Genomic DNA, 24,126 nt, shown 5'->3' with positions numbered 1-24,126 from the left:
TGCGAGGGGCTCGAGAGCTGCAGAGGTGCTGGGTGCGTGGCCACCACTGGGATTCGCGTACCCTCTCACGAGGAGAGAAGACAGAATAAATGAATTTTAAAAAGAAAAAAAACAAAAACAAAAACAAAACCCTGTACTTAGAGGAGCAAAATGCAGAGAAGAGAAATACAGAGAAATACAGAAGAGACACAAAGACAAGATCTACAGGGGTGTGAGGGAACACCCTGCAATCTCAGCACTTGGGAGGCTGAGGCAGGAAGTTCTAGGTCAGGCTGGGTAACAAGACTGTCTCAAAAACAAAACAAAACAAAATAAAGCAAATGGCTGTCAGAAACATTCTCTACTGGTGATCATCTTGAGTCCTCTGTGGCGTGATCTCTTCACACAGGGTGAAGTGGAGCTCAGCCAGAGATAACAATATTCACATTCAGCGCACTGCAGGGAACGAAAGACCTTCCGCTGGAGTGTCACCCGCTTGATGTTCGGATGATCTTTGGGTGTGAGTAGCCCATCTTTCTGCTTTTCTTTTATCTGAATCACCTCAAAGTCACTAGGGTAGTCACTGGATGCGTTGTTCCGAGGTATAATTCTCCAAGTGTCTCCTTCCCTGCTCTTCAGAGCACTTGAAATAAATGAATTTCTAGCTTTGGCCGTGAAGTATCCATTGAAAACCACAATATATTCAGATTCCACAACCGTTGAGAATTCCACCTTCAAAGTCAGGTGAGAACAGCTAGGGCATGGGGCCTTGTCAAAAGCCTTCTTCTCTAGCCTGTCACCCAGGTGTTTCTTCCCACAGAGCAAAACCACCAGCAGGAGCAGCCAGATATGGATGAGCTTCATGGTCTTAAGCGAATGTGCTCATAAAACTGCATAAATTCAAATCACACTTGTTTCTTCCTTGATTAGAAATCAATTATTTCGGCTAAAATCCGCGGCCTTACTGAGCAGCCATCCTATATTCTTGTCCCATGGTTGTCCTAGGCTTGGCCCAAACAGAGGCGTTCATTTCTTCCTCTGCTTCTTCTCCATCCTGGATGGGGGCTTCTCTCTCTCATTGCGGCCGAGCCGACTGAGTCCTATACTCCATTTGCACCACAGACCCAATCCAGCAGGGATGCCAACAATCATGCTAGGAGACCTCTGCGGCCCGGGGCCGCCCAGGGGGACGCCGGCGCCTCCGTGAACCCCACTAGAGACATTATTAAAAAAGTATTTTATGGGCTGGAGAGATGGCTCAGCCGTTAAGAACACTGACTGTTCTTGCAGAAGACCCGGGTTCGAATCCCAGCACCCACATGACAGCTCACAACTGTGTAACTCCAGTTCCAGGGTATTCGGCAGACTCTTCTGTTTTCTGTGGGCATTGCATGACACGGGTGCACTTTATTATTTTTATTTTATGCGTATGCGTGTATTGCCTGCTTGTGAGTGCATCCGTGTCATGCAGTGCCGTGGAGGTCAGAAGAGGGTTTAGGATTCCCCTGGAACTAGGTTAAGGATGGTTTGTAGCCACCATATGGGTGTTGGGACTCGAACCCCGGTCCTCTGTAAGAGCAGTCAGTGCTTTTAACTGCTGAGCCATCTCTCCAGTCCCCCAAAAGAGACATTTTCACACAAGTCTATAATGTATTTTGAATATTCCTGTCCTCATTCCCTCCTTCCCTCCCCTCCCCTCCCCTCCCCTCCCTAAACTTCCCTTCCCTTCCCTCCCCTCTCTTCCCTTCCTTACCCTACCTAATCTTCCCTCCTCTCCCCTTATTTACCCTACCCTTTTTTGCTCCTCCTGGTTCCCATTAGTCCCCTTTGTTCCCCTACACAATTTCACCTCTCTTTCCAGATCATACACACATTATTTTTTTTAAAGATATTTTATTTATTATTTTTATTTTATGTGTATGAGTGTTATGCCTGCATGTAGGTAAATGCGCCGATGTCGTGCAATGCCGGCAGAGGACAGAAGAGGCCATCGGATCCCCAAGAGCAGTCAGTGTTCTTAACCACTGAGCCATCTCTCATACACACATTAACATAACAAATTAGCAGCACTAAGTGAGACTTCTAGGTCCAAAAGCTATCTAATGTTCTAGTTTAGGGCCTTTTTTACTATAACACCTACTGACCACCTCTGTCCTAACTACTTTCATGTTTAGCCATCACAACAGCCCTAGGATGAGGGCAGGTAATATGAATGCTAATATTTCAGTAAAGAAAGCATCACGGGGGTGGGGGGCTGGCTGAGATGGCTCAGTTTATAGTGTACCTGCCACCAAGCCTGATCCCCAGGACCCACATGCTAGAGGCAGAGAACTGATTCCTGTAAGTTTTTTCTCACCTCTTCGCATGGTGTGTCCATGTGTACATGTGTGCATACACATACACACACAAAATGAATGAATGAATGAATAAATGAATGAATGAATAAATGTAATTTTTTATTTTTAAAAAAGCAAGCATAACCCAGAAAAGCCAAGTGATATATCTAAGAGTACCCATCTAAGAGACTGACAAATGAGGGTTCAAATTCAAGTGTACATTCCACACCCAAGATTCATAGTCCAGTTCCGTGTGCTGCTTTTCTACTCTGAGTACTATGAGCTATTTCCCTGATTCCATTGGGTCATGGGGAATTTCAGTTCTCTGAGGAGTGCATATAATCATCTGTAAGAACATTATCATTTTAAGCTGGTAGCTCATACCCATAATCCCAATGCTGGGAAGGCTGAGACTGGAGGATTGCCTTAAGTTTGAGGCCAACTTCAGCTACATAGAGTTCCAGGTTAGCCTTGGCTATATTGTAAAACTCCATCTGAAAAAGAGGGGAAGAAAGGAAGAAAGGAAGGAAGGAAGAAAATGCTAATTTTTAGAATTGGTTCTAAATACTATTTTCCAAGGTACAGCCATAAGAAAAGCCAGTTCCATTATTTTTTTATTTTTATTTTTTTATTTTTTGGTCTTTTTGTGACAGAGTCTCCTGTAGCCCCAGCTGGCCTGGGACTTACTATGAAGGCCAAGCTGGCCTTGAACTCACATAGACCCGCCTTGCCTCTGCCTCCCAAGTGCTGAGGGTAAAGGTACGCGCCCAGCCAGTACCCTGGGACTTACTATGAAGGCCAAGCTGGCCTTGAACTCACATAGACCCGCCTGCCTCTGCCTCCCAAGTGCTGAGGGTAAAGGTACGCGCCCAGCCAGTACTGTTATTCTTGGGATAGCTTACTGAGGGGAGATTTGTAAAGAACCCCAATCTACAGGAGCAAACTGATCACAGCCCTCTTTATGCCAGTGGGTAACTCAGAGCACATGAGTTAGTTTTACTCTAAAAAGTGACTGATAATTAGTTAAGTGGCTCTAATTAGTTCCTCTGCTCTTGTCATGTTGTTGGTAGGAAAAATACTTCCAGTATCCAGACTGGATATGAATTTTTAGCATCTTCAAAATGAACTGGGAATTCTTTCCTGGTGATCTCTGCAGCAAATTTACTCAATGATTTTAGTAGATGAGTGAGTGGATGACCAAGTCTGGAATGAGTTGATTCAGGATGGGTTGATTCCGTGGACATGTGATAGAGGAAATTTCATGGCTTCTTCCTATGTTTTCTTCCTCCTCCTCTTTTTTTTCCATTCTCACTTAAACTCTGACCCAGCCACTGGAGGTCTGATTCTTCCCTCTTTGGGGGAGGTAGAAAGGAGGGATGAATCCTTTCTGTGTGCCATTCAGCTTTTCAGAGTTAGATCTGGAATCTGAACCCAGTCTTAGCACAGACATAACCTTTGCTTGTGCTCCATGCTACCCCCACCCTATTTTCTTGCTCTTTATTTCAAGGCTCCTTCCTTGTACTGCTTTCTCTGTGTACAAATGGCCTTTTCCCTTTACTTCCTGGTGAACTTTGGTTGCCTTTGAGTACAGTTCAGATGTCACCTCTTCCTGGTAGAATTAAACACTCCTCTTATGTAGTCCCCTACAAAGCTAGTCTTCAAACATTTTAAAGACTTATTTATTTTAGTTGTATATGTATTTTAGTTGTATATGTGCCTGTATATGTACCAGGTATATGTACCATGTATATGCACCATGTATATGCGCCATGTATATGACTGGTATCCACAGAGGACAGACAGGGTGTAGGATCCCCTGAAATTGGAGTTGTAGGCGGTTGTGAGATGCCATGTGGGGGCTGGGAACTGAACCCAGATCCTCTGGAAGAACAGCAAGTGCTCTTAGTCCCCGAGCCATCTCTTTTATCCCCATGGCCCCTTTAAATTTTGACTGACCTTGACCCACAATAAAAAATACACCTTATGCTGGGCGTGGTGGCGCACACCTTTAATCCCAGCACTTGGGAGGCAGAGGTAGGCAGATCTTTGTGTGTTTGAGGCCAGCCTGGTCTACATAATGAGTTCCAGGACAGCTGGGGCTACAAGGAGACCCTGTCTCAAAAAAGACAAAAAAAAAAAAATACACCTTACACTTTGCTTACCTAGAATGCAGGAAGCCCTGGGTTCAATCCACGGTACCATACTAAACCAGGCATGCTGTCACATGCCTGCAATGCCAGCACTGGCGAGGGGAAGGCAGGAGGATTCGAGGTTTAAGGTTATCCTCCACTAAATAGCAAGTTAGGGGACATTCTGGACCCTATCTCAAAAAGAAAAAAAATTACAAGAAATACATCATACTTTCTAATTTATCTTCTTAGTGCCAGTCCACATACATAATTGAAATAAACTTTTTCCGGAAAATTTAGTGCCTCTGATAATTTTTTTCTGTGCTGAGGATAAAACCCAGGGCCTTGTCCATTCCAAACAGGTGTTCTACCATGTGCTCTAGCATATCCCCAGTCCTGATACTTCAGTTCTATCCATATTCCATTTTTAAGTAAACTAGTGGTGACTCGCTTTAATACTGTGATCCACTATCATGATTTGACCACAAGTTGGTCATGTTTTTTGATTTCTCTCAGCTCTGAAGGCCTCTGACTCTTAACACAGTAATATTTGTTCCAGTTCTTTGGAATATGGGAAAACTAATATTAGGTCCATCCCTATTACTTACTTTTGTATAAATGACATAACATCTGACAGAAACAACTTAAGGAAGGAAAGATTTATTTTGTCTCATAGTTTCAAAGGACCGTGATCTTGGACCAACAAGGTGGGAAACGTAGTAGCTCAGTCTCAGCAAAAGCATGTGGTAGAACAGCTGTTCACATCTTAGTGGACCAGGAAGCAGGGACCTAAAATCCAAGGCAGCTAAGGACCCAAGGGATCATCCTCAGTGACCTTTTTCCTCCTGCTAGGTCTCACCTCCCAAAGCTTACACAACCTCCTAAAACCCTACAACTTTCGTGAGTCAGTTCTCTTATTCTACCACATGGGGCCCATGGATTGAAGTCAGGTCATCAGGCTTAAGGGTAAACACCTTTATCTGCTGAGCAGCATCTCTCTGGCCCTGATTTCAACATGTATACAGAAATAGCAATCAAAAAATCTCCATCGAGCCGGGCATGGTGGCACAGGCCTGTAATCCCAGCATTAGGGAGGCAGAGGCAGATGGATCTCTGTGAGTTTCAGGCCAGCCTGGTCTACATAGTGAGTTCCAGGTTTGAGACCCTGTCTCAAAAAGACCGAAAAAAAAAAAAAAAACCCAAAAAACAAAACAAAAAAACCAAACAAAAACAAAAACCATAAATTTCTCCTGTGGATTTCTTTTCATAGACTGAATATGGGCTTTTCCTCCTTGATCTGCTCCAAAATGTCCAGAGTTGTACTGTTGCTTATGTTCTGAGAGAACTGTTTCATGTAAGCATCTTCATCTTCTTCAATTATGTGACATATAATCTGTGACATTCTGACCCATGACCTATGATGTGTTTCTGTACTGAAGCTCTTGCTTTCAGAATTATAACAAGGAATCATTTGGTTCTGTGATAGATACACAAGCCTCTATCCACAGCTTCTTCGGATCCCGCCAAAACTTTATTCCCAGTTGTAGTTCAGGCAAGACCTCTATCCAAATACCAACTGAAGGCACCAGGCTGAGCATCAGTGCCTTCCACATTGTGTTGGCCTCCAATCACTTCCACTTGGTCTTCATAGATCCTGTCATGCTAAACCTATTCATAAGCCCACAGGGCAGCAAACAATCAACTGCTGCACAACTTGTTAGGCAACTTTCACACTGTATTTCAGTAGCTCACATGCATATGCTGAACAGACTATCATATCTCCTTCAATATGAGTATAAGCAATCTGACAGATTCAGTTACATGAACTATCGTCCTGTTTTGGGGGGTATGTTCTTGTTTTTGTCCCAGATTACTAAGTGTAACTTGAACTCTCAGCAATCCTCCTGTGTGTGTATGTAATATACGTGTGCATGTGTGCATACACATGTATGGAAGCCGGAAATTAATGTCAAGTGTCTTCCTTGATTGCTCTCTGCGTTATTTTTATTTTTTATTTTTATTTGATGTGAGTGTTGCCTGCACATATGTAAGTGCACTGGTGTTGTTCTTATGCCCTTGGAGGTCAGAAGAGGGGCATTCCCTGGATTTCTCTGGAACTGGAGTTACGGACAGTTGTTAACCTGCATGTGGGTGCTGGAAACCAAACCTGGTTCTCTGCAAGAATAGCTAGTGCTCTTAGCCACTGAGCCATCCCTCTAGCCCCTTATTTTTTATTTTTTGAGACAGAGTGCCTTTTACCAAACCTGGTGCTCATCAGGTAGCTAGATTGGCTGGCCGATGAGCCTTTCTCTGCTGGTCCCACATGGTCACAGACACATGTGGCCACACTCAGATTTACAAGGATATTGGGGATATGAACTCAGGTCCTCGCACTTCTACAGAAGGCACTTTACTCCCTGAGCCACCTCCCCAGCCCCTGAGCAAGTTTTTACATGGTTTGGGCATCATTCCTCATCTATAGGAAGGGAGCAATAATTTGATAATAAAAAGCTTCATCTTTCCTCCTGATTGTTTCTGGTTTTGTTTTGTCAGTTTCATGGAATGAATAGTAGGTTTACAGGAAGAAGAGGACAATAGTGCCATCATCTTTGGCATGCCCACTTGGGAAAAAATATCTTCTACTGAGATCTAGAAAGGTGGAAAGCTTTTACTCAGAACAAGTAAGTACATTACAAAAAAAACCCCATCTATTTAGTAATATTGTCTGCTACCAAATATTGATGGTACTGAATGGAAAAGTAATTTATGCTTTCATCTGACTAGTTATCTGTGGAATTCTCACCAAATATTCTTATGTTGTCTTGAGAATTCTTTAAAAAACATGGCAGCCTATGGCAAAAGGCAGATGATAGAAAGGGCAGAGGTTATATAAAGAGTGACCAGGTCAGGCTTCAAACTGTTTCCAGCTCTTACCTGCTCCACTGTATCCTTCCATCTATATAATCTCCAGTTATTGCAGAGAAACGGCACAGGCCTAAGTGGCACCCCAAATAAGCTCTTTCCATTTTGAAGACTTGTGCTATTCGTATGGTAGCCATTAGCCACTTGGGGCTATTTAATTGTGACTTTAAAAAATTAAAATGTAATTTCGTGCAAAATTCAACTGTGTATGAGGGCCTGGTATTGCACACCTATAATCCCAGCACATAGGAGGCTGAGAAAGGATTGTGAATTTGAGGCCTGCCTGGTCTATATAACAAGGTCCTCAAAAAAACAAAACAAAAACCCAAACGAAATTCATACCCAAAACACATACTAACTCTGGTCACATTTCAATTGCTCAGTGGCAACAGGTAGCTCAGGGTTGCACACTGGATAATGCAATACAGACCACGGTTGTAATCTCGCAAAGGTCTACTGTAAAACAATAATCTACACAAAGATATTATGAAAAAATGAATAAGAAAGAACAGACTTTGATGTGTAATCAAAAAGAGTGTAAAAGAGGTGCAGGACATGGTGGCACACACCTTTAATCCCAGCACTTAGGAGGCAGAGGCAGGTCAAGCTCTGTGATGTTGAGATTGGCCTGGTTGGTCTACATAGTGAGTTCCAGGCCAGCTGTGGCTACAGGAAGACCCTGTCTCAAAAAAACCAAAAAAAATTTATAAACTGCAGTTATAACTAACCATGCTATAAAATGGATAGTTATTACTGTGTAATGTAACCGAAATAATCTTCTTAAATTATGTATTTTTATTTTATGTGTATGAGTGTTTTGCCTGCATGTATATAAGTGCACCCATGCCTGCAATGCCCATGGAGGCAGGAAGAGGCTGTCAGATCCCCTGGAACTGGAATTACAGATGGTCGTTAGCTGTCATGTGGGTGCTGGGAACCAAACCAGGGTCTTCTGCAACAGCAGCCAGTGCTCTTAACTGCTAAGCCATCTCTCCAGTCCCAAGATATTCTTTTTGATAATCATTATCTATCCTCACAAGTGTGGACCATCATGTTCTTTCTTTCTTTCTTTCTTTCTTTCTTTCTTTCTTTCTTTCTTTCTTTTGGCCTGGAACTCACTATGTAGACCAGGCTAGCCTCAAACTCACAGAGATTTACCTGCTTCTGCTTCTTGAGTGCTGGGAATAAAGGTGTGCACCACCACGGCTTGCTATAACTGCAGTTTATATAGATAAGTTAAGTTTTTAAATACTGTGATAATTTGACATCTTCATTTTTGGGGGGGGGAGTCTTTTTGAAGCAGGGTCTCCCTGTAGCCCCAGCTGTCCTGGAAGTCACTATGTAGACCAGGCTGGATTTGAACTCACAGAGATCTGCCTGCCTCTGCCTCCCAAGGGCTGGGACTACAGGCGTGAGCCACCACACCCAGCCTGACATCTTCATTTTAAAATGGGAAGAGACCTGGCCTCAGAGGTTATTCATATGAATGGACATACATCTCCAGCCTTTTCAGAGGCTGTCTTCTACTGTAAAATGAAAGTAACAAAGAAATAGAAACTTTGTGGTTATGTTCATAAGAAGGATGCAGAATCAAGAGCACAGGTGAGACCCCAGAGGGAGACAGTACTCCCTCACAGGGCATGTACACACATGGGCAACATCTCAGCTGAGGTTAGCAGTGGGGATCTGCCATGTGGAGAGGGGAAGCTGGAGTGGCATTCTGAGTGTTTGGCTGCCTGATGGTGCATTTCAGATCAGAGAGGACTTGAGCCTTTGGGAGAAACATCTTCATACAACCATTAGTCATGGGAGATTAAAATCCAGGAGCTGCCTACTATACAAAGAAAACTAGCAGACTGACAGTGAAAGACCAGGAAGCTGTGTATTGGAGCTGTCATAAAGATGGTGTGCTTCAGTGCCTGGGCACATTTTGGTCTCCATTTAAGAGTTAGACCTTAGGACTAGGCCCGTGGCTCAGAAGTAGAGTGCTTGCCTCCCAAGCATGAGGCTTGAAGTTCAATCCTCAGTACTGTCCAAAACAAAACAAAAAGAGAGTTTGCAGAGCCAGATACAAAAATTGACACAGCTGCCCTAGAGACTTGGAGGAATGAAGAGAGCTTAGGCTGAATACCATACAATTCTTTGCCATGATAGCTTTCAGAAAAGACTAAAGTCTGTGAGAGATAAAAACATGCTATTCCTGCTGGGCGTGGTGGCGCACGCCTGTAGTCCCAGCACTTGGGAGGCTGAGACAGGGGGATCTCTGTGAGTTCAAGGCCAGCCTGGTCTACATAGTCAGTTCCAGGACAGCTGGAACTACAGGGAGACCCTGTCTCAAAAAGGCCAAAAAAAAATGCTATTCCTTTGAGTTATGACAGAAAAATAATGTGGAGACATTACTTTGTATGAGATATGAATTCTAGTAATCATTTCCTAAGTTACATGCCTCTCTTAACCCCACAGATGAGATATCATTGTGGTGTGCCAGAACTGATTCCTCCTGTTGGGTGAAACTTGATCATTGAATTTCCAGATTTTTGTTAGCCAATTAAAGTATATTGTTAACTTGAAATTGGCCATGGTGAATATATTAAATCCATTATGAGGATCAGATCAGATCCTCTGTCCCTAGAAAGGCAGTCGTTTACATGTTTGGCTGCACATCTTGAAACAGGTTCGAAGAGCGTTGCCAGAGTTACACAGGTGATAGATCCTACACTGTCGCATTAACTGCTCCTGGGGAAACAGGAACAAATAGTCTGTTCACTCCAGACAGGTCTCCAACAGGAGACCAAAGTAACCATTCCACCCATGTCTGGTTTGGTGACCCAGTGAGTTTGTTGAGCTTTCTTATGGGGGCCTAGGTGAGCAGCTGCCAGCATGGATGAGGACTCTCCATATATGTATAGATGGAGTTCCTCCTTCAGTTAGCCTTCAATGTATTCTAGCAGCACCCAAGACAGTGTGCAATTGGGACAGGATCACATGCAGCTGGCAGAGAGGCACAGGAGGGAGTAACTAGAATCTCAAGTGAGGGCCTAATGATTCCCCCAAACCCTCCTAAGAGGGAATGTCATCAGATCCAATGGTGTGAGGAGTCTCTTGCTGTGTAATGACTGTTAATGCTAGGGGGTGGTGTTCTACAACATATGGGCTTTATTACTTCAAAACCCATTATTTCACTGCTGTGGTTTTACCAGAGACGATTTTGTGTCAGTGCAGAAAGTTACTTGCCTTATTTCTACACCAAAGCAAAACTACCTTGCTCACCAACGGAGGTAAGGGCTTCAGAATCTTGCAGATCACTTTTTGAAGGCTTGAAATTCAGTGTTGTGACATCTCTATAATTCAAGATGGTCCAAAAGAAAAAAATGCACCACCCTGATGCTCTAGTGACAGACATGCATATTTCATGTAGATTATAAATAAATAAATCTTTATCCCCAACTTTTCAGTGAATTTCATAAAGGAAAATAGTCAAGCCCTCATTCAAAGGATGGGCATGACAGTTACAAAGCAAATCACCGATGATCTATTTGCATGGAAAGTTCTGAACCATGAAGAAGTCAATGTCATTTGCTGCGAGAAGGTGGAACAGGATGCTGCGAGAGGAATCATCCATATGATTCTGAAGAAGGGCTCAGAGGCCTGCAACCTCTTTCTTAAGTGTCTTGAAGAGAGGGACTATCTTGTATATCAGGACTTAACTGGACAGAGTAAGTGTCTATTTGTTTGCTTCTGTCCCACCATCAAGAAGCTCGACGGTCCCTTTGATAGAGCTTCAGCTTTCCTCCATGTTTGTGTCACTGGCCATAGGCTTTGACTTGCACTAAGGAAAAGTTCTCAGATCACTTGACAGTGAAGCCATATAAGTAACCATATAAATAACCCCAGGCCTGAGCAAGAGATGACCTTGTAAAGTCTACTTCAAAGTATAACCGAAATGCTGGTCATGGTTGCACTGGGGAAGCTAAGTAAGGTAGGAGGATGGTGAGGTTGAGGCCTACCAGGACTCCATAGCAAGACTCTGTCTCAAAAAACAAGTGTAACTAGATCATAAATACACTAAGTCAACAATCCTTAGTCTATCATCTGTGGATGAATGACTGCCTACCCCATGATTTTGACACCATGGAAAGACAGCCTGACTGACGCAGGGAGAATCACTCTGCTTTTGGTACAGCAGTCATTTCACCACCATCATTTTTTCTTTGTTTGTTTTGCTTTGTTTTAAGACAAGGTCTCATTATGTAGCTCTGGCTGACCCGGAACTATGTAGACCAAGCTGGCCTTGAGTTCACAGAGATCCACCTACCTCTGCCTCCCTAGTACTAGACCAAAGGCATGCACTACCATGCCCATCATCATCATCATCGATGTTATTGTTATTACTATTTTGAGAAAGGGTCCTATGTATTCCAGACTGGCCTTGAACTTACTGTGTTCTGACGATCATCTTGAACTCTTGATCCTCCTGCTTCCACCTCCCAAATGCTGAGATTACAGGCATGCAGCACCATGCCTAGTTATGCATGTTAGGCAAGCACTCAACTGAGTTAGTATCTCAACTCCTCATTTTAATTATTTTAAACTACTAAGTTATACCATGACAGATTTTACTCAAAGATAAGGCTTAATTGACTGAAAATTACCCCTGGCCAACATTCTCAGTCAAGTCTTTCACGTTCCTTAACCAAAACATAGGTTCCTCCCACTTCCAGTCAGCTGTTGTAAGACCTGGTGGCTGGAGCGAGGAAAGGAAAAGAAGGAAAAGGATGTCAGGGTAAAGCAGTGAGAACTGGAAGCCCACTGTGGCATCTGACCCCTTTGTCCTCCTGATCCCCAGGTTTTGAGGAGATGCAGAATAATGTCTCTCTAACATTACTGCTTCTCTAATTAGGTATTTTTCACCAGCTATCAGAAGAAGACTTGGATGTTTTAGCTCAGAATTTAAAGGATTTCTACAAAAGCCCCACTTTTCTGAACTTCAATCCTCTGGGTAAAGATATTGACATCATCTTTAATTTGAAAATCACCTACACAGAACCTGTCCTGTGGAAGAAGGATCATCACCATCACCGTAAGGAGCAGCTGACCCTGAGCAGTCTGCTGAAGGATCTTGAGAGCCCTTGCCTTATTGAAGGGGAATCGGGTAAAGGGAAATCCACGCTTCTGCAGAGGATCGCCATGCTGTGGGCTTATGGGGAGTGCAGGGATCTGAACAGGTTCAAATTTGTCTTCTTTCTCCCCCTGAGCAGTGCCCGGGGTGGACTGTTTGAAATACTGTGTGATCAGCTCCTGAATGTACCTGACACAATCAGGAAGCAGACCTTCATGGCCACGCTGTTGAAGCTCCAGAAGGAGGTCCTTTTTCTCCTTGATGGCTATAATGAATTCCTGCCCCAGAACTCCCCAGAAATAGAAGCCCTGATAAAGGAAAACCATCGTTTTAAGAACATGGTCATGGTCACCACCACCACTGAGTGCCTGAGACATATCAGGCATGTTGGTGCCTTGATTGCTGAGGTGGGAGACATGACAGAGGATAGTACCAAGGTTCTCATCCAGAAAGTGCTGATCGAGGAACTGGCTGAAGGCCTGCTGCACCAGATGGATGTGTCCAGGTGCTTGAAGAATCTGATGAAGACTCCTCTCTTTGTGGTGATCAGCTGTGCAATCCAGATGGGAAGAAAAGAGTTCCACTCTCACACACAAACCAAGCTATTCCAGACCTTCTATGACCTACTGATACAGAAAAACAAGTATAAGTACAGAGGTGGGAATGCAGGTGACTTCACCAGGAGCCTAGACTACTGTGGAGACCTGGCTCTGGAGGGTATATTTTCCCATAGGTTTGATTTTGAACCTGAGGATTTGTGCAGCATCAGTGAAGATGTTCTGGTGACAACTGGGCTCCTCTGTAAATACACAGCTCAGCGACTGACGCCTAAGTATAAGTTCTTTCATAAATCATTCCAGGAGTACACAGCAGGACGCAGACTCAGTGGCCTGTTGATATCTAGTGATCCAGAGGAGGTGAGCAAAGGAAGGCACTACTTACAGAAAATGGTGTCCATCTCCGATATCACATCCCTGTATGGCAATCTGCTCCTGTACACATGTGGATCATCCACAGAAGCCACCAGGGCTGTCATGAGGCACCTTGCAGTGGTGTATGAGCATGGCAGCCTGCAAGGGCTCTCTGTCACCAAGAGGCCTCTCTGGAGGCAGGAATCCCTACAAAGTATAAGAAATACTACTGAGCAAGACATTCTGAAAACCATCAACATCACTTCCTTCGTAGAGTGTGGCATCAATTTATTCTATGAAAGTATATCCAAGTCAGCCCTGAGCCAAGAATTTGGAGCTTTCTTTAGTGGTAAAAGTTTATACATCAACTCAGAGAACATCCCTGATTACTTATTTGACTTCTTTGAATACTTGCCTAATTGTGCAAGTGCTCTGGACTTCATTAAACTGGATTTCTATGGAAAAACTACAGCCTTGCAGGACAAGGCAGCAGAAGATGGCACTGAAGGCTCCGGGGAAGGGTCCTCAGAAACCTACGTTCCCAGCAGGGTTGTGTCTTTGTTCTTCAACTGGAAGGAGGAATTCAAGACTCTGGAAGTCACACTCCGAGATTTCACCAAGTTAAATAAACAAGATATCAAATACCTGGGGAAGATATTCAGCTCTGCCACAAACCTCAGATTGTACATGAAGAGATGTGAGGCTATGGTGGGAAACCTCAGCTGTGTCCTCAGCACCTGTAAGAACATCCATTCCCTCATGGTAGAAGCCATCCCTCTCACCATAAAAGATGAGCAGCACATCACATCTGTGACAAACCTCCAGAACTTGAGCATTCACAATGTGCAGTCTCAACGGCTGCCAGGTATGGTACACATTCCTAGCTAAAGCTGTAACCAAGTCTGGCTGGGTACTGTGCAAATACTAGATAGAACAGTTTCCTTGTAAATTTTCTAATACATTTTTTCTTTTCTGGGGCTGAAGACATGGCTCAGTGGTTAAGGGCACTGGCTGCTCTTGTAGAGGACCTGGGTTCAGTTCCCAGCACTGATATAGTGACTAACAGCTGTCTGTAACTCCAGTTCCAGGGGATCCAATGCCAAAGAGGCAGGCATTGCGCCCTCATGGTATACCTACATACATGTAGGCAAAACACTCATATACATAAAAATATTTTTCTAATTTTCTTTCTTTGCCATATGTGAGAAATTAAAAGGGAAGTGGGAAAGCTGGGGAGGGAGGTCTGGAGCAGTAGATGGCAGTCAGACCAGGAGCTGAAGTCATATAGTCTGATTGGAAAGCTATATTAGTGTTCGCTTTGGCAGCACATATACTAACAGAATGATGTAGAGATTAGCATGGCCCCTTGAAAGGATGGCATGCAAATTCATGAAATCTTCATATTTGAAAAAAAAAGTTATATATAATAAAAATTCTATGTGATATATTATAAAACGTATGTGTTAAATAATCAGATAATTATATATTATAAAACACTATATATATACATGTATATATGTACATATGTATATATACAGAACCCACATGGTAGAAGGAGAGAACCAAAGCTGGGTGTGATAGCATATACCTTTAATCTTAGCACTTGGGAGGCAGAGGCAGGTGGATCTCTGTGAGTTCAAGGCCAGCCCTCTCCATAGTGAATCCAGACCAGCTGTGACTAAAGGGAGACCCCCGTCTCAAAAAGACAAAAAAAAAAAAAAAACAAAACAGAGAGCCAAGTCCTAAAATGTGTCCTCTGACCTCCATACATGTGCCAACATAAGCTCACATGTGCATGCACACACATAAACACACACTAAATAAATGTAAAATAAAACAAAATATATTTAAGTACATATAAATATATTGTAATATGTATTTTAAATATGTAAATATATAATATCTGAAGCCTGTCTTCAACAAATTCTCTCCCTTTTCACATCTCTATCTCTACCCAATACCCACTATTTCCCTGTCAAGCTGTTTTCTGGGCCCCTTCAAGTCTTTTTGTTTAGGATTTATTTTTATTGTTTTTTAAAAATATTTTATTTGGCCAGGCATGGTGGTGCACACCTTTAATCCCAGCACTTGGGAGGCAGAGGCATATGGATCTCTGTGAGTTCAATGCCAGCCTGGTCTACATAGTGAGTTCCAGGACAGTATATTTTTTATTTATTATTCCTATTCCATGTGTATGTGTGTATTGCCTGCATGTAGGTAAGTGCACCCCTGTTGTGCAATGCCCATGGAGGACAGAAGAGGCTGCCGGATCCCCTGGAACTGGAGTTACAGACAGTTGTTAGCTGCCATGTGGTTGCTGGGATTCAAACCTGGGTCCTCTGCAAGAACAGTCAGTGTTCTTAACCGCTGAGCCATCTCTCCAGCCCCCTATTTGTATTGTTTTTAATTATGTGTATGTGTGTGTGTGTGTCAGTGAGGGGGTATGTGCACTTGAGTGTCGGTGCTTATGAGACCAGAGGCATCAGACCTCCCTGGAGCTGGAGTTAGAGACCGTTGAAAATGCAACTGTCCCATATGAGCACTGAGACCCAAACTGGGGTCCTCCAGAAAAGCAGTAAGTGCTCTTAACTACTGAGCCATCTCTCTACCCTCCACCTCCACCTTTGAAGTCTTAAAGGAAATCCTACCTTCAAATTAATTACTCACAGGAGCCAATTGCCTTATTAGAGTCTCATCTGCAACATTTCAAAGCATACTTAAGTCCATCCTTACTTCAAGTATTGCTTATTAAGAAAAACGGTTTTGGGGACTGATGAGATGGCTTAGTGGGTAAAGGTACTTGCCATCAAACCTGTCGCCTGTGTCCTAGTCTGTTTCTCCATTGCTGTGACAAAACACTCTAACCAATATCAACTTGGGGAAGAGAGGGTTTATTTAGCTTACATATCCCGGGTCACAGTTCATCCAGGAGCCCAAGGTAGGAACTCAGGGCAGGAACCTGGAGGCAGGAGCTGGAGCACAGGCCATGGAGGAAAGCTGCTTACTGGCTTGCTCCCCTGGCCCCTGCTCAGCCTGCTTTCTTATGCAACACAGGCCCACCTGCCCAGGGGTGGCACCAACCACAGTGGGCTGGGCCCTCCCACATCACTCATCAAGAAGATGCCCCTCAGACATGGCCACAGGCCAGTCCAATAGAGGCAATTCCCCAATTGGGGCTCCCTCAACCCAGGTGTGTCAAGTTGACACTAAAGCTATCCAGCACACCTTGAGTTCGATCCCTGGGTCCCACATCGTAGGACAGGACTAACTCCCACAGGTTTTCTGACCTCACACTGCACACCTACATATGTAAATAAATGTAAATACATAAATGTAATAAAAATTTTTTTGAGGCAAGATTTTATTATGTACCTCAGACTGGCCTGGAGCTCACTTTGTTAACCAGGCTGGCCTCGATCACAGAGATCTGCCTGCCTCTGCTTCCCTCGTGCCGGGGTTAAAGGCATGGGCCACCATACCCAGCATGTTTGTAGTTTAAAAATATTAATATACTTCAGGGGATGGAGAGATGGCTCAGTGGTTAAAAGCACTGACTGCTCTTGCAGAGGACCCGGGCTTGATTCCCAGCACCCACATGGCGGCTACGAACCGTCCTTAACTCCAGTTCCAGGGGCATCCAAAGCCCTCTTCTGACCTCCACAGCATTGCATGACATGACATGACATGGGTACACTCACATACATGCAGGCAATACACTCATACACATAAAATAAAAATAATAAATAAAATATTTTTTTAAATTAATATACATCAATTAATACAGCAATTGTACATATTTATGGGGTGCAGTATAGTATTTCTTTTTTATTTATTTTATTTTTATTTCATGTGTATGAGTTTTTTGCATGCATGTGTGTAAGTGCATCCATGTGTGCCATCTCTGCAGAGACTAGAAGAGAGTATCAGATCCCCTGGAACTGGAGTTATGGACAGTTGTTAGCTGCCATGTGGGTGCTGGGAACCAAACCTGGGTCCTCTGCAAGAGCAGCCAGTGGTCTTAACTACTGTGTCATATCTCCAGCCCTTAATAAAGCATTTCAGTGTATGTAAACAATGAGTAATTAGAATTGTTAAAATATTTTTTAATGAAAATGAAGTTTGCCAATATTTTGCTCCAAATTCTAAAACTTAATTATTTGAGGTTTAATACATTTACATGGTCCAAATTACAAAAAGATCTAATGTAAAAACTCTTTCAAGCAAAGACCACCTCCCTGAGGAGTTGTCAGCATAAATCATTTCCGCAATCCTTGCCAAGACACATATCTCACTTGGGGACAAAGTCTATCTGTCTAACTTCTTGGGGAAGCATTAGCTCCCCAGCTTTTGTTAATGTTTGACGTTCAGTTCATGCAGTAAATTTTTCTGAGTCAGGTATTTCTCTCTATATATTTATATTTATGTACAATTCCTAGATCAAATGGCTAATTTGAGGATAACATAATGTACATTATTCATAACATGGCAGGGGGATTGTTTCTCAACAGAAAAGTCTAAGGCCAGGCTGGGAATCCATATTCCTTAGACACTGTAAAATCTCTTAATTTTCCATGACTGTTAACAACAGAGAAATGGTGACACTGCCCTTGTTTTAGTTATTTTCTTTCTTTCTTTCTTTCTTTCTTTCTTTCTTTCTTTCGATTGATTTATTTTTATTTTATGTGTATGAATGTTTTACCTGCATGCATGCATGTATGTGCACCCAGGCATGCAGTGCCTATGGAGACCGGAAGAAGGTGTAGGATCCCCTGGAACTGGAGTTACAGACAGCTGTTAACTACCTTGTGAGTGTTGGGAACCAAACTCAGGACCCCTGCAAGAGCATCCAGTGCTTTTAACCACTGAGCCATCTCTCTGGCTCCGATTTTCTTAAAAAAAAAAAAAAAGTGTGCTTTATTAGCAATAGTAAACCACAAAACTTAAATTCATAATTTAGGACTGAGGTATAGGTCAGTGGTAGAGACCTGCCTGGCATTCACAGGTCCTGGGTTTCATTCCTGACACCCACCAGCACCCCCACCCCCAAATCACAATTTATGGTTAATAACCAGATTTCTTCCAAAAGAAATTTAAGTTTCAACTATTGCTATTGTAAATGTAAATTCAGACTACAGTATATGTTTAAAAAAATAGTCATTTTGGATTCTTATTGAACCAGGTTTCATTACAGATCAAAGGTTCTGTAATGTCACAAAAGTTCTGATGCTTTCTTGAAACTATACTGTTCCTAAAAATTAAATAATCAGCTGGGCGTGGTAGTGCATGCCTATAGTCCCAGCACTTGGGAGGCAGAGGCAGGAGGACCTCTGTGAGTTCAAGGCCAGCCTGGTCTACATAGGAAGACCCTGCTTCAAAAAGACAAAAATAAATAAATAAATAAATAAATAAATAAATAAATAAATAAATAAAAATAATTGAGGGACTCTGTGATTAAGAACACTGGCAGCTCTGTAGTAGAAGACCCAGGCTTGGTTTCCAGGACTAACATGGTGATTAACAACCTTCCATAATTACAATTCCAGGGGATCCATTGCCATTTCCTGACCTCTGGAGGTATTGCACTCATGGGTGCATTTACATACACGCAGGCAAAACACTCATATACACAAAGGCTAAAATAAATAAATAAATAAACAATTAATTAAATAAATAATTGAGGCTGGGTGCAGTGGCATGCACCTGTAAGTTCAACTACTACTCAGAAGGCTGAGGTAAGAGGATGATGTGAAGTCCAGAGTTGGAGGGCAGGCTGGGCAAGAGCCTGTCTCAATGAATGAATGAATGAGTGAAAGGGCCTTGTACTATTATTTTCTTTTTTTTTGGATAGTAATAGGGATTGAGCTTTAGGCCTCATGCGTGTAAGGCAATTGCTGTACCACTGAGCTACAGCTGCAGCTTTGGACTTGTACTATGAAAGACCCTTTCTAGGGACTTCAATGTAAGACTGCTGCCTCTGTTAAAATGAATAATGTAGCCAGATGTGGTGGCCCATGCCTTTAATCCCAGCACTTAGGAAGCAGAGGCAGGTGGATCGCTGTGAGTCCAAGGCCAGTCTTGTCCACATAGTGAGTTCCAAGCTAGCTGGGGCTACAGGGAGACCCTGTCTCAAGAGGAATAAAAAAAAAAAAAAAAAAAAAAAAAAAAAAAAAGAATAATGTTTAGGGGATGGAGAGATGGCTCATTGGTTAAGAGCACTGACTGCTCTTGTAGAGGACCTTGGTTTAATTCCCAGCACACACATGGTGGCTAACAACCATCTGTAACTCCAGTTCCAGGGGGAATCAGATGCCCTCTTCTAACCTCCTCGGGTACTGTACAACATTGGTACACTTACATACATGCAAACAATATACTCATACACATAAAAAATTTTTAAAAGGAATAATGTTTAAATGGGAAAAACAACATCACTTTATATTTGAGTAAATTCAGTTACTGAGCAAAAGAAAAGGCAAGGCCTAGATTTAGGGACACATTCAGCCCCTCCAAAGATGACCTGCAGTGTTTTGGACACAGTTGTTTAGTGATTCAAGTAGTATCCTTATCCATATCATATTTCTAAAATTTTATTATTTCTTGCTTTATTGCCAAATATGATGGTGAATGCTTTAATTCCAGCACTTGGGAGGTAGAGGCAGGTGGACCTCTATGAGATCAAGGCTAGCCTGGTCTACATAGCAAGCTCCAGTCCAGCTCGGGCTACAGGCGGACCCTGTCCCAAAAAAACAAAAAAAAAAAACCAAGGACATGCTTTATGGCTCATAAAATGGCCTGTTTTGGCAAATGCTCCATACATAGTAGGAAAAAATATGTATTCTGTTGTTGGTGATTGCATATTCTATCAATCAGGTTAGTTTACTTGAAAAAATTGTCCTGACCTTCCCTACACATACTGGTTTTCTAGATAATTTTCCATCAAATATGCATAGAGGGGGTACTGAAATCTCTGACAATAATTTAGCACTTCCTCATGTGTTCTGAGTCTCTGTTATTTGATACTCTCAGGGTTTGCTATGGTCTGAATGCTCTTTCCATTCATATGTTGAATATCTAATACTCAGGGTGATAGTTATTTAGGAGGTTGCTGTTTTGGGAAGTAATTAAGTCATGAGAGTGAATGAACAGGTTTAAAAGGGACTCCTTTTGCCTATTTTTCAAGAAATATTTTATTATTTTTATTTTATGTGTATGCGTGTATTGTCTGCATGTAGGTAAGTGCACTTGTGTTGTGCAATGCCCGTGGAGGTCAGAAGAGGCTGGCAGACCCCTGGAACTGGAGTTACGGACAGTTGTTAGCTGCCATGTGGGTGCTAGGATTAGAACCTGGGTCTTCTGCAAGAACAATCAGTGTTCTTAACCACTAAGCCATCTCTTCAGCCCCTATTTTTTTTAAATTTTTTGTGTATGAGTGTATTTCCTGCATGTATGTGAGTGCATCTGTGTCCTGCAATGCCATGGAGGTCAGAAGAGGGCTTCAGATTTCCCTGGAACTGGGGTTAAGGACAGTTCGTAGCTGTCATGTGGGTGCTGGGAATCGAACCTGGGTCCTCTGCAAGAGCAGTCAGTGCTCTTAACCTCTGAGCCATCTCTCCAGTCCTTGCCCCCATTTTTCCTAATTTTTATTGACATACAATATTTATACCTATATCTGAGGTACAATGTGATATTCTGAATCATAAATGTCTTGGATAGTAATCAATTTAGGATAATTAGTGTATCTATCATGTAAAATTATCATTTCTTTATTGTGAATATATTCAAATTCCCCTCTTCTATTTTGAAATATATAATACATTTCAAAAATTATATTCACCTTTCTGTGCCATAGACCAACCAGAAGTTGTTCTTTTTTGAGACAGGGTCTCCCTGTAGCTCCAGCTGGCTTGGAACTTGCTATGTAGACCATGCTGGCCTTGAACTCACAGAAATCTGCCTTCCTCTGCCTCCTGAGTGCTGGGGTTAAAGGCATGTGTCATTAGGCCTAACCCTATTTTTTTTTTTCGCTTGTGTTTTTTGCTTGTTTGTTTTGCTTTTTTGAGATGGGATATCCCTGTAGCCCAGGCTGGCCTGGAACTCACAGAGATCTGTAACTTTTTGTTTTAAAATGACCCCATTTGTTGTTTCCTTCCTGCTCTTTTCAGCCTCTCCTTTGAATTGTTTCCTATGATTTAATTTCATTTTTTTGCTGTTGATAGTTGATATTAACTATCCTCTTGTTAAAACTTTTTATTGGTTCCTTTAGAATTTATGGTATATTGTACATTTTCCAAATGTTTACCTAAATTTTGTTATGTTTTCAGAAGTCTATGGTGAAATGAGAAAACCAGAGACAATAAAGAAAAATTTCCCATAAGTTAAAACCCTGGGTGTAGGATCCTTGACCTCTAATAGCTGCAAGTGTTACAGATCTCAAACCTTGGGTCTCAAAACCCTTAGCCCTTAAGGCCTAGGAGCCCTTCATCTGCTTTTGCCATCATCTGCTTTTCACAGCCCTCTGCTTTCCACAGCCTTTGTTATCTTCTTCTCCCCCTCCCCCTCCCCTTCCCCTCCCCCTCTCTTTTCTCATTCTTCTCTCTCTTCCTCTCCCTGACAGGGTCTCAGTAGTTCAGGCTGGCTTCAAACTTGCTATGTAGAGCTATATGACCTTGAACTTGTGATTCTCCTGCTTCTACCTCCTGAGTGCTGGGTTTACAAAATACACCACCATACCTGGCTTGTCCTCTTTCAATACAGGGTCTCTCTACCTTCCTCTTTCAATACAGGGTCTCACTCCGTAGCCCAGGCTAGCTTGAGCTCATTGTGTAGGCCTGGGTGGCCCTGAACACATTATGTAGCCCAGGGTGGCCTCTCATGGTATCCTCCTGCTTGGCCTCCCAGGTGCTGGGATTACAGGTTTGAGCACCACATCTGGCTAATTTCTGTCTGTTATTGGTATCTAGCCTAATTCCATTCTCTTTGGACAGCATGCTGATAGCTAAGCCCATATCTGACAAAAATCGCTCCCACATTTTTATGTGAATTTGATGAACACTTCTTGCCCTTTGTGATAACTAAAATTTTCTGATATGTAACAACCGGAATGACAGTGACAGTAAATAACACAGTAAACAATCAGTAGTAAATGTCAGGTAAACCCAGTCTGATTTATTTGCTTTTCGCAGGTGGTCTGACTGACGGCTTGGGTAATTTGAAGAACCTTGTGAAGCTTGTACTCGATAACATTAGGATGAATGAGGAAGATGCTAAAAAACTAGGTCAGATTTTTGTTTTGTTTCCTTTAATCTTTTTATTATAAGTATGACAATAAGAATGGTTATCTTAAGATTATTTGGCACTGACTGTGAAAGGCAAAACGTGTGTGTGTGTGTGTGTGTGTGTGTGTGTGTGTGTGTGTGTGTGTGTTATGTGTACGTGGGGGGTACTGCATGTGTGGAGGTCAGAAGACAATCATGGTGTCTTCCTCATTTTCCCCATTTGAGGCAAGGCCTATCTGTTTGCTGCTGTGCTGTGTACAGGTTCACTGGTCTCTGTGGATTCCTTTGTCTCTGCCTCCCATCTCACTGCAGGAATGCTGGGATTACTGCACCTGGCTTTACATGGATTCTGGGGGATCAAACTTAGGTTCTTATGCTTGTGCTATAGGAGTGTTTTAGCCATTGAGCCCTCTCCCCAGCCCCAACATCTATTTTTCTTTGTTGTTTTTGTTTTGTTTTGTTTTGAAAAAAAGTCTCACTATATAGCCCTGACTGGCTTGGAACACCCTATGTATACCAGACTGGCCTTAAACTCACAGATATCTATCTACTTGCCTCTACCTCCAATTATTGGAATTAAAGGCGTGTACCTTTAATTTACACCTGGCCTATTTTTTCTTTTTATATCATTTTTTATTTCCCTACTATTATTTCATGTGTATGAGTGTTTTGCCTACATGTGTGTAAATACATCTGTGTTGTACAATACCCACAGAGGCCAGAAGACAGTTGTTCACTGCCATGTGAGTGCTGGAAACTGAACCCAGACCCTTTGCAAGAGCAGCAGTGTTTTTAACTGCTGAGTCATCTCCCCAATCCCCTTCTTTTTCCTTTTTTAAAAAAATATTTTAATGACTGGGTAAAGTGGCACATACCTTTAACCCCAGCACTCAGGAAGGAGAGATAGGCAGATCTTGGAGAGACTGAGGATAGCCTGATTTAAGTAGGGAGTTCCAGGCCAGCTGGGGCTACCAGGAGACCCTGTCTCAAAAAAACAAAACAAAACAAAACAAAAAAAACCCCCACAAAACAAAACAAAAACTGAAAAATATTTTATTTATTTTTATTTTATGTGTACAAATGTTTTGCTTGCATGCATGTATACATGCCTGGTGCCTGTGGAGGCCCGAAGAGGGTGTCGGATCCCCTGGAACTGGAGTTATGGACCATATCACATACATTGTTTGCAATTTCCTCTAATCTCTGAAATATAGGTATTGAAAAAACCTTGGTTTGAGAGATGTAGCTCAGTGGTAGAGCATATATGAGGCCCTGGGTTCAATCCCCAGCACCAAAAAAAAAAAAAAAAAAGAAAAGAAAGAAAAGACTCCATACCTACTGTGTATTTGACACAAGGAAATGAAATAATTTGATGGTATAAACTATACTTAGTCAACCTAAACACATTAACTTTAGGGTAAGAATGAGGGATATTTTAGGATGCCTTCAATTGTA

The 24,126-nt window shown here is 42.5% G+C and overlaps 1 protein-coding gene and 1 pseudogene across 1 annotated transcript in view; one reads left to right on the top strand and one right to left on the bottom strand.

The window, feature by feature from the left end:
• Positions 1–5,708: 5,708 nt before the first annotated feature.
• Positions 5,709–7,400, bottom strand: LOC115066958 (annotated as a pseudogene).
• A 1,548-nt stretch (positions 7,401–8,948) lies between these two features.
• Positions 8,949–24,126, top strand: part of Nlrc4 (NLR family CARD domain containing 4) — a 33,070-nt gene continuing 17,892 nt past the window's right edge. The window contains exons 1-5 of the mRNA XM_008849053.2: positions 8,949–8,968; positions 10,041–10,162; positions 10,822–11,082; positions 12,267–14,261; positions 22,579–22,671. Of these exons, the coding sequence (XP_008847275.2) occupies positions 8,949–8,968; positions 10,041–10,162; positions 10,822–11,082; positions 12,267–14,261; positions 22,579–22,671 (2,491 nt within the window). The remainder of the gene's footprint in view (positions 8,969–10,040; positions 10,163–10,821; positions 11,083–12,266; positions 14,262–22,578; positions 22,672–24,126) is intronic.

The sequence above is a fragment of the Nannospalax galili genome, unplaced genomic scaffold, assembly GCF_000622305.1.
Source record: "Nannospalax galili isolate Female #2095 unplaced genomic scaffold, S.galili_v1.0 scaffold344, whole genome shotgun sequence".
Lineage (NCBI taxonomy): Eukaryota > Metazoa > Chordata > Mammalia > Rodentia > Spalacidae > Nannospalax > Nannospalax galili.
The sequence above is the reverse complement of the archived record's forward strand: the minus strand, read 5'-3'. Positions and strand labels throughout refer to the sequence as shown.